The 17,704-nt window shown below is 39.3% G+C and overlaps 2 protein-coding genes across 3 annotated transcripts in view; one reads left to right on the top strand and one right to left on the bottom strand.

Annotated features, from left to right (window-relative positions):
- Window positions 1–609: 609 nt before the first annotated feature.
- On the bottom strand, window positions 610–3,805 carry znf503 (zinc finger protein 503). Its single transcript, XM_032553772.1, has 2 exons — window positions 3,091–3,805; window positions 610–2,887 (listed from the first exon to the last, which is right to left on the bottom strand). The coding sequence occupies exons 1-2, from the start codon at window positions 3,355–3,357 to the stop codon at window positions 1,451–1,453; spliced, it is 1,704 nt and encodes a 567-aa protein (XP_032409663.1). The 5' UTR covers window positions 3,358–3,805; the 3' UTR covers window positions 610–1,450.
- A 3,496-nt stretch (window positions 3,806–7,301) lies between these two features.
- Window positions 7,302–17,704, top strand: part of lrmda (leucine rich melanocyte differentiation associated) — a 239,315-nt gene continuing 228,912 nt past the window's right edge. The window contains exons 1-3 of one of the 2 annotated variants that reach the window (XM_032553895.1): window positions 7,302–8,322; window positions 10,900–11,295; window positions 12,021–12,121. In XM_032553895.1, coding sequence (XP_032409786.1) covers window positions 11,254–11,295; window positions 12,021–12,121 — 143 coding nt within the window. In that variant the 5' untranslated portion in view covers window positions 7,302–8,322; window positions 10,900–11,253. Of the gene's footprint in view, window positions 8,323–10,696; window positions 11,296–12,020; window positions 12,122–17,704 lie in introns of those variants that run through there. The other variant, XM_032553896.1, reaches the window with a different exon arrangement.

Raw genomic sequence — 17,704 nt, 5'->3', positions numbered from 1 at the left:
TATCAACAAAATGCCGTCTAGAAATAGATTTAGTTGCTCATCTTTGCGAAAACATGTTCGTCTACATCAGAGATTATCAATGCAAACATGCAGTTGACCCGTTATGACCATAGAGCTGGATTGCACATTCGCGAAAATCAAACTAATTTTGCACAACTTGGATCGCTTTAATCGCTCACTTCTTTGCGTCAACGTTAGATTTACAAGTGATTAGAGGCAAACTAATTCACTGCATCCAAGAAGAGGGGAAAAAAAGAAGTTGATTCATTTGCATAAAACTTTCACCAGACAGATTTGTAAAAAAAAAAAAAAATTAATTTAAAAAAAAAAAGATAAAGTCAAATAAAAAAAATGCATGTGAAATTTGTATTAAATTGTTAATGCATTTTTAAAAATCGCCGTAAAAACATTCTCTCTTTTATGAGTGCATATAAATATAATTATTCCATTTATATCTAGAAATGCATGGACTTTTGTTGTCATAAAGTGTCAGACGGGGGCACGTCAACATTCTTGATGAATATTTTTAGGCGCATCACTCGTTTTATGAAGCACACACCTATCGAGCTTCTTCTAAGCAATGCATTGATAAAATTCATGAAAATCCGCTTAGCAAAAGTCCGCTTTATTTTAAGTGTGTGTAGACACACACATACACACACCAAAAGTCTGACCTATTTTTAAAGTTTGAATTTTTGAAAGGAAGAAAGAAAGAGAGAAAGAAAGAAAGAAAAACACAAAGAAAGAAGGAAAGAAATGTGTTTTTTTATGTTTTATGAAAGCCTTGGAAACTACAGGCCTGTGTGAGTATAAATGGGAATTACATATTCCCAAGGCCAATAATTTAACAGACCAGTAAAACAAATTCTATTGAATTTACAGTGAATTTGATGTTTATCCTTGATATTATTCAACTTAGGAGCTGGAGAAATGAGTTCAAGAAAAAAAAGAGGCACAGTAACATACGGAACAGAACTGCTTCTTATTTTTCCCCAGAATACATACAAAAAAATACCAATATCTCTTTCCATCACCTGAAAAATAACGGGAAATTTAAATGTGGACATGGTTTGAAATTTTAAGAAACAGACATGCATGTAAATTATTATTTTTTTCTTCTCGATGAGACATTAAATAAGAACAAATACAATCATAGCAATTTCAAATGAACATCGAAATGAAGATCCCTACGTTTGTTAGGTTTTCTAACATATGCGTGTTTTCATTTTTACCTATAGAATTCAGCTTCAACATAATGCACTTTTTGAGTTGCTCAAATATTTTTTTTTCTCCCCATAACGCAGCTGTTACCGCCTGCTTTAAGCCCCACATATAAATAAATACAGTTCAAGTCCACGGATCCCGTCCATAAGTTTAGCGCAGTTAATATAAAAGTCTTTATATTTGCATTCTTAGTATTATAAACTTTTCGAAGTCTTTTTTTTCTTCCTCACTGATATCCCAGCGCAGACGCTGTGGTGAGTCTCTGTCCATACAGTGCGTAAGGGGAGTAGTAGGGGCCAGTGGCGGCGGGGACGGGAACAGGAGCGCCGGGGGTCGGCAGGGGACTTTTAGAGTAAGGGTGGTAGCGGCTGCTAAGTCCTAATGCGTGATGCGGGCTCCTTAGAGCCAAAGTCCCGGGACTCCCTGGGGCTCCTGACGGTGGCATATGCATATGGCAGGCCATGGCCGCTGCTGCAGCGCTGGCCAGTGATGAGGAGCCCGGGTAGCCCGATATTAACTTCTCCGCCCCGGTAAAAGCAGTGTGTGTCCTTAGGTGGTTCAGCAGCTCCTCTGAGGTGGAGAAGCGCTTGTCGCACGGTCCATTTGCCGACACCCAATTACAAACATGTGGGAGAGGGTCATTGGGGAGCATGAATCCGTAGGGGTATAGGGGGTGTCCGCTGAATGACGGCGCGGTGGTGTGGACGCCGTGGATGGGGTGTGTGGGGTACATTAGCGGGTAGCTGGACTTGAGGGCGCTGGCGGCGGCTGCGGCCGCAGAGTCGTGTGTGCACGTAGCACCGGCTGCGCCCGCTAAGTGACTGGCACAATGGTAACTGAGGCAGTAAGGATCTCTGCACAGGCTGGCTGACATGATGGACGGGGGAGAAGCTCCGGCCAGGGGGCTGGATCCAGCCTTACTGCAGCCCAGCGAGCTGGCCAGCTGTGCGTTTACCAAGCTTCCTCCGTGGGGCAGGAAGTGCTGAGGGTAACCGGCATAGGCCCCGGCCAAACTGCCAGGGTAGGTCATGCCAGCAGGGGGCAAAGGGAACACTGTTTGTCCCGGTTTGTAAGGGGAAACTGGCGCAACGAGTCCTGACCCGAGAACGGACGCGGAGGATACGGAGGTGACAGAGGAAGACTCCGAGGAAGATGAGGAGGACGTTTTGGTGCCAGGGGTCGCCTCCTGATGTTGGTTAACCTCCACGTTAATTCCACCGCAGCTCACGCTTATCCTGCTGTGGCTGGTGGTGCCAGAGCCGTCCGCCGTGCCGTTTTTGTTACAGTCAGACTCCTTCTTCTCATCTCTCTCCCCGCATTTCCCCTCCGACGGCATCGGAGAGGCGGAGGTGCTGGAGTTGGGGCTGCCAGTCCGCGGCGTGAACGGCTGGCAGGTGGCGCTCGGCACTCGGAAACCGGACTTCTCCCCAGCCGAGACGCCCGAGGACGAGTCCTTCTTGTCCGTCGGCTTGGAGTAAGGTTTGAAGCTGGATTTGTCGTCCACGCCGATGTCGCTCAGCTTCAGGGGGCCAGATTTAGATTCCTTCTCGCTAGATCCGTTCGGCGTTACGGAGGAGAGTTTAGAGGAGGGCGGCGGGTCCGGCTTGCCGATCTGAGAGCAGGTCTGCGCCAGCAAAGCCAGCGGACTTTTCTTGGCATCAAGCTGCAAAATTAAAATGAACATATAAAATATAGTCCTTTACATTTCTATGTAGAACTTTGCTGAATTTTACACGGAGTATAAGTGTATTTCACTAGAAAAAAAATAATAATTCTAATCCAAATATTTAGGGTGATATGAGAGGACACAAACAAATCTCAAGTCTAAATACATTTAAAAACATTTTTTTTAAATGCTCGCCTTACCTCTATCGGACTAACTGGGGTGGAAGGCAGAGGTTGCAGATACTCCGGATGCAAAATGTGTCCAGACCGTGCCGTAAGCATTTTCAAAACCTTGATGGGAAGTCGGTTCGCTTGCCGTAGTGGATCGGACGGAGGTGCGGAGTGAAGAAAGGGCTTGCTGATGCTGCTATTCCGAGAACTGCTGCCGCCGCCTCTGCTGCTGCTGCTTTCCCACACGACACAAATTTCACTATTTTTCAGGGCAGACGCCGAAGGCGACGTGATCATGTCCCAACAGTCAGGAAATGAAACGGCGATGCATTCATCAGATTCATTAAGAAAAACCAGCACCAAAACGTAAAACAAACAGGGGAAAAAAAAGCTAGAAAGTCTTTTTCTGTCGAGAGAAACGAGTAAAAGGATCGCAAAACGCCTCAGTAATATGTAATCCCTGGTTGGAGAGGAGGCTGCAAGGCGCGGCAGCTTGGAAGGGAAGGAGACCAGTGAGAGGTTATCGCAGATCCGCAGCTGCGTCCTGCATCGAAAGCGCTGCGCCCCGTGTGTGCGCGTCTGTCTGCAGGTCCTCGCTCTGTACTCCCGAAGCACGAACTGGTAGGAATTTTCACTTCAAAAGCAGCTGAATTAGTCCGAGATTAAAGCCTTTGCCGCCTTCCAATCAAATGGGACCCTGAGGTGATTGGAGGGTCAAGGGGATGTGACGTTCTCCTCTTTGTAAGCGCCTCTGTTTTGACAGCTCGGGGGAGGAGATAGGGGGAAAAAAAATATTATGGTTGCTGTGAACGCTTGTCCCTGACGTTGAGGAGCCATGGAGCTTGGCTCGTACCAAACCCAGTGCCGCTGCTAGAGGGGGTCCGGTGGGGCTGAGGGGGAATATTGCCTAAAATGAAAATAAAGGATTCCTAATTCTTGATTTCAATCAAAACATATTTTTAGGACACTTTAATTTAGAACACGACAAGTCAAGGAGTTTCGAAATGTATTTCCTCATAATCTTTTTTTATTTCCATATTATTATTATTTTTGCTTAGCTTTGCTTCACTGCTTCATCTTATTTCTCATTGTATCGTCCTTGTTTACATTTTTATTGCCTTCCAACCTATTTATGTTAATGAAAGCACTTTATCTTGCTCTTTGTTGTGAATGAATATCTATATATGTAAATAAAGACTGACAGATATTCATTTATGCTTATGCTAATTCCTGACCTTGGTAGCAGGCCACTCCCACTGACCCCATATACATGTTGTAGTAAAATTCCAGAAATGCTGTTCCTCTCTAGAAACATCCAAGGCCACGCTAGGCCTAACAGCAACAATAAATGTTGTTGTATTTAGTTTTACAAACAATGTTGTAGACTGGGTTACAGTTCTGGTCCAACCCTAGAACTTAACTTAGGGAGAGATTCCATTACACCGCCACTGAAATATAGTTCACTTTACACCAGACCTAAAATTAGATCTAAGATGAATATTGTTAAAATGTACAAATGGAAAATAACATTATCCAAACAATTTTTTACATTACCCATTCCCTGATGTTGACATGGTGTTACTTATTTATTTCATCCTTACTCTGGAAGTTTGGTCAATGTGCCAGAAACACTGAAACTTTTTTTTTTTTCAAAATTAACCTGTTCAGCAACAACACGTTCAACTGACACAAACTACATATTTATTAATCGTAGTTCTCAGAGGGGAAAAAGATACATGTAGTTTTGACACCATATCAGAAACGTTTTATGGCTTTTATCACAAATCAATTTTTTTTAAATTTATTTTATTTTTATGTAGAATGATTAACCAGATCTTACACAATTTATTGTCAGAAATAACACAATTACTGCACTATACATCTAACATCTTAAGTACCAAATCTTGTCACTAATTTATGAATTAAGTAATATAATTTATATTTGTAAATTGCTATTTGTGTGATAGTTATGGTGCTCTTGGAAGACCCCTGTTGGCGTGGGGGGTCTGAAGGTTTAAAACTTTTCTTTTTCTCAAATTGTTATTTTAGTCATGTTCAAAAATGTCAGTGCTTTCAATCCATTAGAGATTGGAATTGATTAATTTTCAAGTTTAACACAAAATAATAATTATTATTATAAACTAAATACCCAATTCAGTCAATAAGTAAAACATCCAACTTCTATTTTGATTATTTATATATATAATTAAAAAGAAGTCGTCAAAATCTGAATCACCAGGCCAGACCTCAGAAATCGGTTTTGGCCAGAGAAAGCATGATCAGTGCACATCTCAGCTTTTGTTGTTTTTTGTTTTGTTTTCTACAAATTATAGAGTTTTGTGATTTCATGATGAGTTTACCAACCAAGCTGTTTGTGCTCATATAACAGCCACGAAACTACTTCTTATTCCCACCGTGGTGCATTTTATGAGTTTTGTCAGGAGGTCTTTCCAATTTATGGACTTCCCGCCTCATCCACCGACAACCATCAAACCAACCGCTTCGGTTTAAATTCCCTAAACAGACAAGCGTTGACAGGAATAGACCAATGCAGTGATGGAGGGATGCGAATGTCACATGTTTTCAGTATAATATACACCGCCCTTCTATTTCTATCTCCACCCCTCCGTCAAGTGTCAATTCTGCTCCGCCGCAATCAATCAGTTATTTGTCAGGCGCTGTCAATCCATCGCTTGATTTATGTCAGCTATTGTGGCTGATTACATGCAAGTGTTGCTGCTGGCGAAGTGAAAGGAGAACAAACGGAGAGACGCCGTTCAAAAGACACCAAGTTTTTGTTAGTATTGTTTTTCTTATTATCATGATTATCATCCGCAGAGTCGCATCAACTCGTTTAATTTTAAAATGCATCTGTTAAAACACGCGTCCTCATTTTTAGATTTATTTGAGGGAGACAAAAGCATACGGACTTAACCTAGAAAGCTTTTATTAAATAGCGCCTGTAACTTTCGGAGTTCTCAGTAAAAACACCTCGAAGGTGGTATGTACATGATGAAACTTTAATAACTTGCAGACAGTCTCGCTCACATGTTGTGCAGAAGCTTTTCGTGCTTCCAGGTGCGAAAATACTTTTGCTGTAATCGGCCGATTATGGTGTTAACAAGAAGCTTTGGGGGGGAATAACACTACAGCCATTAAATGTTGTAAAGTTAATGAAACAAAGGGCAATAAAGATGGATTGCAAAAAAAAAGGTGAGTGGGGTTAAGCGTATTATTAAGTTATTTCCTACAAATAAGTTTTAGCTAAAGTGAGGGAACAAACCTTAAGTTATATTTAAAAAAAAAAAAAAACAATAAAAAACGCCCTTGTCATTTTTGACCAAACGCATCTTTTGTGTTGCTGAAACCTGTCATCTGCTGAAACGACACAGACGCGCAACACTATAAATTAATCATCAGAATAATAACAATAAGACACCCAGACATTTTTTATTGTGATGCCAGCTCTATTTTATTTGCATACAATGGAAATGATTTATTTTCTTTAGAGGGTTATAAAAAAAAAAGCGTAGAGGAGAGAAAGAAAAGAAGAGGGATGGTCTGTCAGGCCGTTCAGAGAAAGGAGAGGAAGAAGGGGGGGGGGGGGGGGGGGGAGAAGTTTAAAATGCCTTGAACTATTCACCGCTGAGATGGCTAATCAGTATTGAGGCTCCGGGGCAATCGGGCAGCTTTTCAATGTGGTTTTCCCTTTCATCTCAATCGGGGGATGGAGGCGCTCAATTAAAAGCCTATCAGTTTGTAAGTAAATCAACGCCTATCAAAGTTGTCACATCAAACAAAACGATTATTATTGCAACCCGCCTCTGCCATTAATCTCGTTCTGTGGTAATCTGCTTGACAGGTCGACTTGGAGAGCAAGAAAACCTGGAGTGGACAGTGAATGAGGATAAATTCTCCTTAAATAGCTAAAAATAAATGAATACAAAAGCAAACATGTTAGTAAAAAAAATATTAACTAATAGGTGAAACTTAAAGGAGATGGGAAAAACGTCAAATTACTGCATAAGCGTCGTAATATTTAATTTAAGGCCTGCAATAATAACACAAGTAAGAATATCATTGAGTCGTAATTATAAAGTTTCAAATTAGCACGTCTTTGTATATATATATATATATATATATATATATATATATATATATATATATATATATATATATATATATATATATATATATATATATATATATATATATGAATGAATCAAACAGAGATGTGTTCCTTCACAAAATGTTTTTACTTCTGTTTCTTTCTGCGAAGAAAAAAAAACAGAGGAACGTTTCATAATATGCAAAGATGTGTGATTGATAACAGCCTTGCTGTTTTCTGCGAGGGATGTCAGTCCCTGACACAATATGTGAATTATTAGGGCAAAGAAGGGCAACCATAAATTTTCACTGTCAGGCGAAAACCCTCTTTATTGTCCGCATGACAAATGGGGCTCCTGCACCAGACACCAAAATGCTCGGCATTCCTCTTAAATGGGAACACATTTCTCGCGACCATAATTCACCATATTTAAATAGAAAGTTTTAATATCCCTCCACCGCCATATATTTCGCCACACACTGACATGTTTATGAATCACCTCGCATGCAAATACAACTATTTACATCTCGAGAAGAAATATATTGGGAGTTGCAGGATTACTGGGAGCTGCGTGTTGGGCCGACGATCAAGAGTCACTATTAAAATAACTTTATTAAAGCTTTCATAAATTGTTTTGAGTCAAATTTGTGTGCTGCTGAGTACTGAAAATGTTAAAAAGCTATTTTCCTAGCACTTTCTAAATTAATAATTTACTTTAAAACGTCAAACCAATGCAACCAAAATACAACTATACACGTACCTTTATACTTATGAGATAAAATGAAACAGCGCGCTACAAAAAGCTTACGCTACGTATTTTCTATATCCTTTTTCATAAATAAAACTCCAAAGATAAATGACGTTAACTTAAAGTCCGCGATATGACATTACCTTACTATACGCTCCGACGCAGAGGTAAATGGTAACAAAAAAAAAACCAACAACGTTATAGCATTACAAGATACTCCGTTTGATTCAAATGAGGTGTTTTCTTTCTTTCTTTTTATGCATGAGTCAAACCGGCTTTCTGTCGCCCATGACGCGCCGACAGAAGCGACAGAGAGGTCTGAAGCCATGCAGACTCCCTCCGCTCCAGCAGAAGGAAGAGACGAGGGAGAAAATGAGCTTTTCCGCGAGTGGGAGGGAGGTTTCAGGTGACGTCACGAGGCACTCAGAAAAGCAGAAGAAGAAGCGTCCGCTCAGAAACTTTCTGGTGTTTCTCAAGAATAGCTGCAACAAAACAACAGAATAAATGTGCCAATGTGTCATGCATATGTAATATTTTACTCACTCACGTCTTTATGTTCGCCTTGTGTTTATGGTGCAAGTGCACAAAAAGTCAGAAAGATTGCACATTAGATTGCTGGTGATGTTAATTATGTTTGCAGTTGTTTTGGTGGATTTCTACGCCGTGCAGACCTATATGCCCCAACTGGATGATTGTAGTGTTCCGATATAGAAAGAATACACTGCTTGTTTCACAGGTTTTTTGTTCCTACTACAAATACTTAATACCTGTCAGACACTTAAAGAGACAGTATTCGGTATTTTCCTGGAACATAGTATTATTTTATTGCTCTATCAAGTAACTATGTTACCTTCAGTTGTTATAAAAATGCCAAACCAAATATGATTTAGAAGAAATTTGAGGTAATAAATTAATATTGGGCCTCTGTCTCTTTAAAAACTAATCCTGTTTCTGAAACTTTGCCTTCAGAAAGTCACCAGGACATCACTCCTCTATTGACCCTTTAACAACATTTTCACTAGCATGTATGAGCTCAGCAGATGCCAGCTCCACCAGGCGTTTGCTAATTGCTGCTGTCTAGTCTGAAGGAGCTGAGTGAGGCAGTTGCGGAGGAGAGGTGCTTCGTGGTGCAGAAGCTCAGAAGCTTGGGAGTTTAGAAACTTGGAAATTGCAGCTCAAAGTAGGAAGGCTTCACTAGGTCCACCCAGGTGCTTTGCACAGCTGGATGGCTGCCACAGGAGACTAAAGGATTTCTCAAACATGCATGAAAGAATCAAAGCAAAACTCAAGGTAAATTTTTAGATGAAGGAATGAGGAAATAACATTACACAACATAAAACGATGTAAAGCTCAAAATAGTTGATTTTACATAACATTATCCCTAGTTGAAGTTGTGTCAATGACCAATGACTGTCATTGATCATTGAGAGATGGTGCTAAACAAGGCAACAGTACTAAGAACAAGAATACTTAATCCATGGATTATAGCTGCAGTGGATGCACGGTATTTGTGAGGACGAGGGACCACAACAGTCCACGAATAGCTAAAACACATGATTACTTGCAACTACTCTAGGGGTCCCAACTGTCTATTTTAATAATTCAAATACAAAGTGTGCCTTTATGTGAACATTAATTCACAGTGGAAAACATCCAGCACTACAGCAGAAGCTAATACCAACAGTTGTCCTTATATCAACTCTTGAGGGTGTAGAGCTGATCTATTTCGGTGCTAAACAATCCGGTGATTTATAAAGTATTGTGCTCTGAGTTGCAAGGAGCCAGTGTATGCTCTTTAAAACTTGGGTGATGTACTCTACTTTCCTGGTTATAGTTACAATGCAAGCAGCAACGTTTTGGGTCAACTGCATCTGTCTGATTTTTTAGGCAGACCTGTGAATACATCATTGCAGTGATCTATACGACTAAAGATAAATGTGCGGATGTACAAATAAACATAATAACTTGTTGTACTACCCTTTGGCAACATCAGCTGCTCTGCTGTTCAGAAATTTCAGTACACTCTTCTTTGAGGAATTGTTTTAATTTAGCTATTGTTTTTTTTCTCTTTCTTTTTTTAAGCATTAACAGCCTTTTTTAGGTCACGTTCAATGGGATTTAAGTCTCAACTTTGATTTGGCCATACAAAGACCCTTCTTTTCAATACGTTTTAAATCTCTCAGGGGGAGCCTTGCAGGTGTTGCCTGCTGTATAACCCAAACATACTTAAAATCAAAACCACAAACTGAGGGGTGTCTGTTCTTCAAGATTTTATAGTTCATCATTCCATTAATTATTTGGGGGAGGGCGCACACACACACACACACACACACACACACACTCCAAACGACAATTCAGAGAAACAAATTAGCCTAGCGTACATTACTTTTTATAACAAGATAAAGCTGACAGTACCCAGAGAAAACCTATGCATGCAAGAGAACATAATTCTTGCTGCAAAGCAACAGCATTAACAACCTTGCATTTCTGGATGAAGACATTTTCAAAATGATGTAGTATAAATATAAATATTTGGAAATAGCCTATGTGGACAAACTGTCTATTTTTTGTACTTCGCATGTGTAGAAGAAACTCGTGTGGGTAGGGGACCAGGGAAACTGGTTCTACACCTGAGACCCAGAACCACCTATATCACACTATATATCATTATATAGTGATATATAGTGTATCATTATATACGCTATATATCGTTACTATATCATTTTTGTATATTTTTGAATATACAAAATGAATACTAGAACCCTCCTTACCTGCTTAATACATAAAGTATTCGATTTTCACTTTTAAAATATAATTACTGAAATAAAGTAAAATTTCTCTGATACTGTAATCTGCATTCTCTGAAAAGTTGGTAAAATGACCAGACGTGGCTCACTAGGAAAGCGTTTTGACCCCCATTTAGGTGTTTCTTGTGTCTTTAACTTTCTTCATGATATTGCCTTTGCCTTTTTCTTTTGAACAGGTGGGAGTGCTCAGCTACAACATAAGGCGAGCCATGGTAATTGACAGTAAACGCCATGTTCTTGAGAGAATAGATGAAGTCGTAAGTAAACAGTCAGCAGCACTGAAGTTTTATGAGTTAACAAGCAGTGACCGCGTGCTTCCGCAACACAGCGGGTCAGCTGATTCAAGCGGCACGCGGAAACAGTAAAAGCCAATTGTAAAGCGTCAGAGGAACCTGCAAAGCAACAGCGCCACATTCACGGGAATCAATACTGGATGTCAACAACGTGAGGGAGAATACATACTCTGACGCCCACTGCTTAAAAAACATACAAACGAACAAACTCCGAGCTGTCATTCTCAGCAGGACATCATGGCTCAGAGGGAGTCACCGGTCGTTTTAAATGGGACTCAAGTAAGTCTGTACTGAAAACTTTCACCGTCCGAGCTCCTCCTCCTCTAAGTTCTGCTTTATTCGGCGACTTGTAAACTAGCGTTTAATTTACGAATAAAATTTGATTGTGAGTTTGTTTTTCGCCCCCTCTGCTGTCATGTGACACACTTGCTGGCATTACACACATGGCTTTCAGTTTTCAGTTCGTTTTACAGCTTAACCGGGAAGAGTGCACGAGTGTGGCGGCATAATTATGTCAGACAAATCGTGAAATATGCTGTTAAGTACACTAACGTTACAGATAAGCAAGTGTCACAGAATAGAAACGTAACAATGCCATGACTGGTGTGACCAACACATCAGCTGGTTCTATTTACACCAGTCAGTCCTGTTGGCATCCCTACTTCTATTATGTGACTGTCTCAGAATATTGACAGAACTTTGTTTTTCACGTTACAGTTACTGTAGTTAACTATTCCTCCTCTTGCATCTTTCAGCACCAAACTATGCACCAAAAAATATGGTGCATAGTTTGCACCATATTTAACTCTTCACACCTTTAAGTGAACAATACAAAAAAACCTACACCTGTCGCGAACAAAAGAGCAGCTGTTGGAAAAATTCACACATTGTTTAAAGTAGCTTAAAAATGGAACTTATGAAATATAGCCTATATTTTTTGAAATGTTACTAATATAAAGAAAGTTCTCACTCACTACTGTTTTTATTTTTAATTACTCTCAAAGATATCATACATTGGACAAGACTCTAAAGACATCCCCCACTTTCTTGGAGAGACGTACGGCAAGTTTGCAAGACGACTGGATCTGAGCTTCAATCAGCTCAGGTAAGAAAGTTTGAGTGAATACATCATGCACATCCACCGTATTTACCTGCTTTGTTGTGTTTAGTGGCAGAAATGCACCATCAGTTGCAGTTGAAAGTTTTGGACCTAGTCCATAGGTGGCCAGAGTGTGATCCGGACAAACGACATGGATGAGGGGTAGAAATAAGTAATGTGTACAATAAATAATCACCAGCATTAAATTGACATGTTAGATAAAGGGGCAAACAGTACGATTCCTTGATTGAGATGTGGGGCAGCATCTTATCAGAGCTGCTCCAGAGGAGGCTGCCATTTCAACAGCAGGACTTGCACAGCTTAACTCTCAAATGGAAGAAAGTAGGTGATGAAAACATTGTTCAACTTTTATCATGCCTGGCTGACTATAAGGTACACCAGAGGACACAGCTTTTTATTTATTTATTTTTTTTTAATTTTCTATAACCTTCAAGTGTTAGATAGGAAAACTCATAAAACTTCTTGAGATCAAACGTGAGTTCAGGGTAAATAAACATGGCCGATGAAGAAGAAGCAATGGTGATAGTTTGTGGACTGTTTTTAACAGAGAAAAAAACAATACGACAACTCAACAATATGATGTCCTCCAGATGTTTTGGTGGGCCTTGGCGACAGTTTTGAATTTTGTATTTCCGTCCATGTTCCCGTCGCCTTGCTTTCTGATTATCTAAACATCAAATTTAACAGGATGCATGCTCGTGTGTCTTCTGGGAAACACCAGATAGATTAGAATGTTGGGCCAAGACAATCCAACATGTTGAATATCCCAGATTTGAGGCCGGAGTGCTACCGACATCCTACCGACATCCTACTGACATCCTACCGACTAGATCACTACTCCTTTAAGTCCATTTACCCATCCATTTATTTATTTATCGATTTATTTATTTATGTTGTTGTTTTGGGAATTGAACAGAAAGCTCCTAAATAGGTTTGTTTTTAGCATTAAGAATATTTCATATTTGTTTTAAGCCTATTTGTAAGATGGGTTTTACATATTGTGGAGTTTTAATTGTTTAGCTTGGAAAAGAATATAATGTATCCTGGTTATTTATGTATACTAATATTTATATACTTACACATATGCACGTTATTTACTGAACAATTGCTTGTATTATATTTATCATTTTTAATTTCATCAAGCATATAAAGTTCTACTGTTCACATTTGATCTAGGTAAGAGAGTGAACATTGACACATCAAACAAGTGTATCAAATTCTTTATTTAAGCATCATTTCAAATTGAACTGACAACTCTTGTCACAGTGGAGATGTTCTCATATTGACACCACGACTTCATTTCACTGTCAGCTCTAGTACACCAGGTGTAAATAGATGCACATCTTAGGCAAACTCAGTGGACTGCCTTCAGCATTATGCACTTCTTCTTGCTGCTCAAGTCAAATCGAGAGGGAGACATTGCCAGAGCTTGTTGTAGCTAATACGCTTATTTCTGTCAGTTCAATTGACAACAATCATCCGGCAAGCTGACAATGAGTCGCAATGAGAAGCAAGGAGCTGTCTCCATCTTTAACAGAGTCCTGTGTGTTTTGGTGTGCTGTACATATGCTTGGTTCCTGTGTAGGCTTGTGCACCTGTGCTCGTGTGGATCTGTCTCTGGGAGTACAATTGTGAGTGGCTGGGCAGGTAATGGCAGGATGAAATTATGGCAGTGGGCTGTCACACCCACACCTCTGCCTCGGTGTGCTGTGGTGTCAGCCTGTCTCATCAATGTGTTGAGAAGTGTGGCTCACGGTGAGATTTCTGTTTCGGGACGGGCTTGGTTAGGGTTGTGTTGTCCACTTTGTTCCAGGTCAGGTGTGTACACATTGCAGCGAGGTGGCATGTGCTGCATTGACATGAGTTCTTCCTGTGACTGGAGTGCACTTTCAGTGCCTGCATCTGTTACATTCAGTGTTATCACCCTGGACACATTCGGATTGAGGAAGACACACGTCTGTGTCTATCACACATGATCCTAACGGTGATGCTTTTATATACAATGTCTCTTTACAAACAAATCGCCTTGGTAAATCCTTAAAAACATTCACAATTTATTCTTTTTTTTAATATATGATCCACACAATGCACAGACTATTGTTTGTGGAACTAGATGGATATTCATGCTGAGCTATTCCAGGCCTAAATAGCAGAATAATAAAGTATTCTGTTAAATGCAAAGTTGGCTCGGAAATTCATACTTCTTTTTTTTTTTGTTTTATTGACATTGGTCTCTCTCTTGAAGGCATTCACTTGAAAGCTTTATTTATCTAAGTAAACAAAACAGTCAAATGAGTGTGTACTGTAAGGTGAATGCAAATTGTGAGACGCTGTTTAGCGAACTTATCAATTTGCTAATTGTTCACTTACTCCATTGTTGGCATAAAAACTTTCAAACTGCAAGAAAAGTAATGTCTCTGAAAATCTGTTTAGGAATCTGTCCGAGTATAGAATGTAGTTTGCTGAAGCTACTTCCACATGGAAGTACAAGAGGAGGATCAGTTTTGTTATTAATGCACCAGTAGTTTTTGTCCTGTTTTTAGTAGATCAAATACTGAAAATTTTTGTTTTATCTTCCTCAGATTCATTAGTTTTTCAGTCTGAAAATACATCAAAAAACACAGTTTTCAAGGTGATTTGTTTTACATCTAGGCAACAGCAGATAAAGATCACTGACTTTTTCTTAGATGTGCAAATACTAAATAGAGATAAGAAGTTTTAACCTCCTAAATTTCTTTCACTTTGAAAGCTACCACCTTGATACAGTTCTTAGAAAAACATTAACTTAAGGTATTTTTGATTTGTGCAGCCATAGCAGTGTGTGATAAACCCACATGCTCTTCGCTCATTGTGTTTTCAATTATCATGTTGTCTTTGCTATTTTATGTGAGCTTTACTGTCTTGGCCACCTATATCAATTGTGGGCATTAAGACCCAAAGGAATCCATCCAAAACCTTTTAATTGCTAATCCCATTGATCTTAAATATAGCTATTAACCTAGCTGGTTTGTATGCAGCACAACTCACTAGATGATTTCCCTTTTTAACATTTTAAAGACATACAATAGATATAAACACGCAAAACATTTGACTATGTATATGTCTATGTCTTTCTTACTGTGTGTCTAACGGGGTTTGTGTTCACCCAGGCCATGTTGGTGATGGCAGGAGTTTTGCATTTTAATGACAAATCAAGTATGCTAACTCACATTTTAAAACGAAAGTGCTCTAAATGTCGCCCGGCTGTCAAAATGAGATGTAAGTAGTCTGATGAAAAGAGAACAAAGAAGACAAAGTAGGGAGGCCTGGAACACTGAGAAATGAAATAAAACCTTGTATGGCCTGTCAACTGTGTCGTTTTATATTCATATCTGAGGAACATTATAGTATTACTCCACCGCTCAAGCCTCACTCATCTGTCTCCTTTAATTCGTCACAGACGGCACTCTGTCTTTCAAGTTGCTGTATGTCAACACTGGAAGGGGCCTGCTAATTGACAAATGAGTGTCACAGACATCAAGTGCTCCTTTTCTAACCAGGCTAGGTAGAGTTTGGTTGTTTGATGGTGATGGGAGGAGGAGAACGAAGGGGTGGGGGTCTTCTATTGGCAGAAGCCCAGTAAGCAGCATTAGACTTGGCCCTATATGAGAAGTGACAACAGGAAGAGAGCCTGTCATTGTCTTGCCTAAGTGTTCAATCTGCAGAGATGCCGGTATGCAGATAAAGTGTCAGTTAGCAAGAGCGGATATGAAACGTTGGCAGTATGAAGTCCTCAAATCACTTAACTGGGAGCGTAGTGTGGGTATTTCTGGTAATAGTAGTGGCATACTCTGTTCTGCTGAGGAAATGTATTCCATATCCCATCTATCAGGCCTGTTTAGGCACATATTCCAGGATAACCTGATCTGTGTCTCATCAATTAAGGAGTATGCAGAGCTCTCCCAACCCTAAGAGATTTAAACCAGATAGATGAAAGGGACATGGTCTGGCAGGAAATAACTTATTCATATGAAGAACAGTGATATTTTGTATCATTCAGTGGAACTGGGGAAAAATCTACCTTTTTAATTTTCACTGGGATGTTCTTTAAATGATGTACTACCCCTGGGAACACATTGGGATGATGTAGGACAGAGGATGTGGATGCTTAATGGATAACTTGTCTTGTTCATATATTTGTACAATTTGAGATTATATTGTGTGTGTCTCTGTGTGTGTATTTGCAGGATCACTGCAACCTTTTTCCCCATCTATTAAAGGTAGTTGAAAACAGTGCAGATACAGAGTCCACAGAGATGTGGGGAAGTAAAAAGAAAAGACTTAAACCAGATAAATATTTTTAAAACATTTAAAATATTTTATTCTGAATGGCATTATTTAGCTAATCTAAATTTCATTGTAAAAGGGAACGGATTACAACATCTTGGAAAAGTATTTATACTGCTGAAATTCCTGTACAAATTCAAATGAATTTATGTTCACAGTTTAATACCTAGACATTTTGGGGAAAAAATCAACCCAAAGAGCATTAAATAGTTTACATTCATTTAGCATTTGTAATAAAACTGTCTTAAATAATATATTTATTGTGACATAATTTGCAAATTAGGATGCCGATTATGGAATAATGTGGTGTTCAGCCTTGGCCAGATTATTTACATCTGTTTGTTTTCCTTTAGTTTGGCCATATTTCCAGTGAAGCTGCTGACTTTCACATATTTCTTGGCTTTATTAGTCTTGAAATCTAAACCTTTTTGCACATTAAGACTATGGTATTAATTGTCATGTTTTAATTAAATCTGAGACAGCATAGTTGACCATCTCATAGTAGCCCAGAAAATCCTTCACTGTGTTTTTGTGAGTGAGATTTCAGAAACATTTGATGTCATAATCAAATGTAAAAAGTAGTGTGCACTACACCTAAAAACTATACATGTTCAAATTGGGAAGTTGACAATTTACAAAGATCTGCACTCTATGAACTTTTAAATTTCTATTCCTACAATGAGGGGGTAGTTGGTGGGTACATAAGTCAGGAATGTAGAAAGATGGTCATGTGAACTTAGTTTTTGTTTTTTTTCTAAAGGTATGTGTTGCCCTCTTAATTCTTGTATGAAAATGATTTTGGCATCTGTACAATAGCTTTATACATTTCTCCACATATTTTTGGTTTTCTCACTAAAAACTTTTGAATACAGTTGTTTAATAAACAAACAGCTAAGCCTGACATTGAGATCTATAAATGCATGAATTCATTTTGCCCCACCTCTCCCTCCATTGCTCCGCTCACTAAATATTTTCACTCTTGACTCTTCTCTAGCATTCTTGACTATTGCTTTAGCACATTGGCAAACACATCCTGTTATGTATATTTAGTTCCTGATTTCCAGTTTTACTTGCTCTCCTATTGAGCAAGTCACAAAGACTGGCTCTCTAGGAGTGTTATTTCTGAAAATGTTGCTGGTGAGACAATGTCTCAAGGCATAAGCACACTTATTACATTAACAATAGATTTGGTACCACTGATCTTTGACTTGTATTGTTCTTTTTTTGTTGTTTGTTTTGCCT

Source organism: Xiphophorus hellerii, chromosome 22 (genome assembly GCF_003331165.1).
Source record: "Xiphophorus hellerii strain 12219 chromosome 22, Xiphophorus_hellerii-4.1, whole genome shotgun sequence".
In the NCBI taxonomy this organism is placed as follows: domain Eukaryota; kingdom Metazoa; phylum Chordata; class Actinopteri; order Cyprinodontiformes; family Poeciliidae; genus Xiphophorus; species Xiphophorus hellerii.
The sequence above is the reverse complement of the archived record's forward strand: the minus strand, read 5'-3'. Positions and strand labels throughout refer to the sequence as shown.

What these genes read in the sequence shown, in the direction of transcription:
- znf503 (XM_032553772.1), bottom strand. Translation starts at nt 3,357, where the DNA reads ATGATCACGTCGCCTTCGGCGTCTGCCCTGAAAAATAGTGAAATTTGT. An exon ending in CCCCAGTTAGTCCGATAGAG is followed by an intron (nt 2,888 to 3,090) that starts GTAAGGCGAGCA and finishes TTAATTTTGCAG; the next exon opens with CTTGATGCCAAGAAAAGTCC.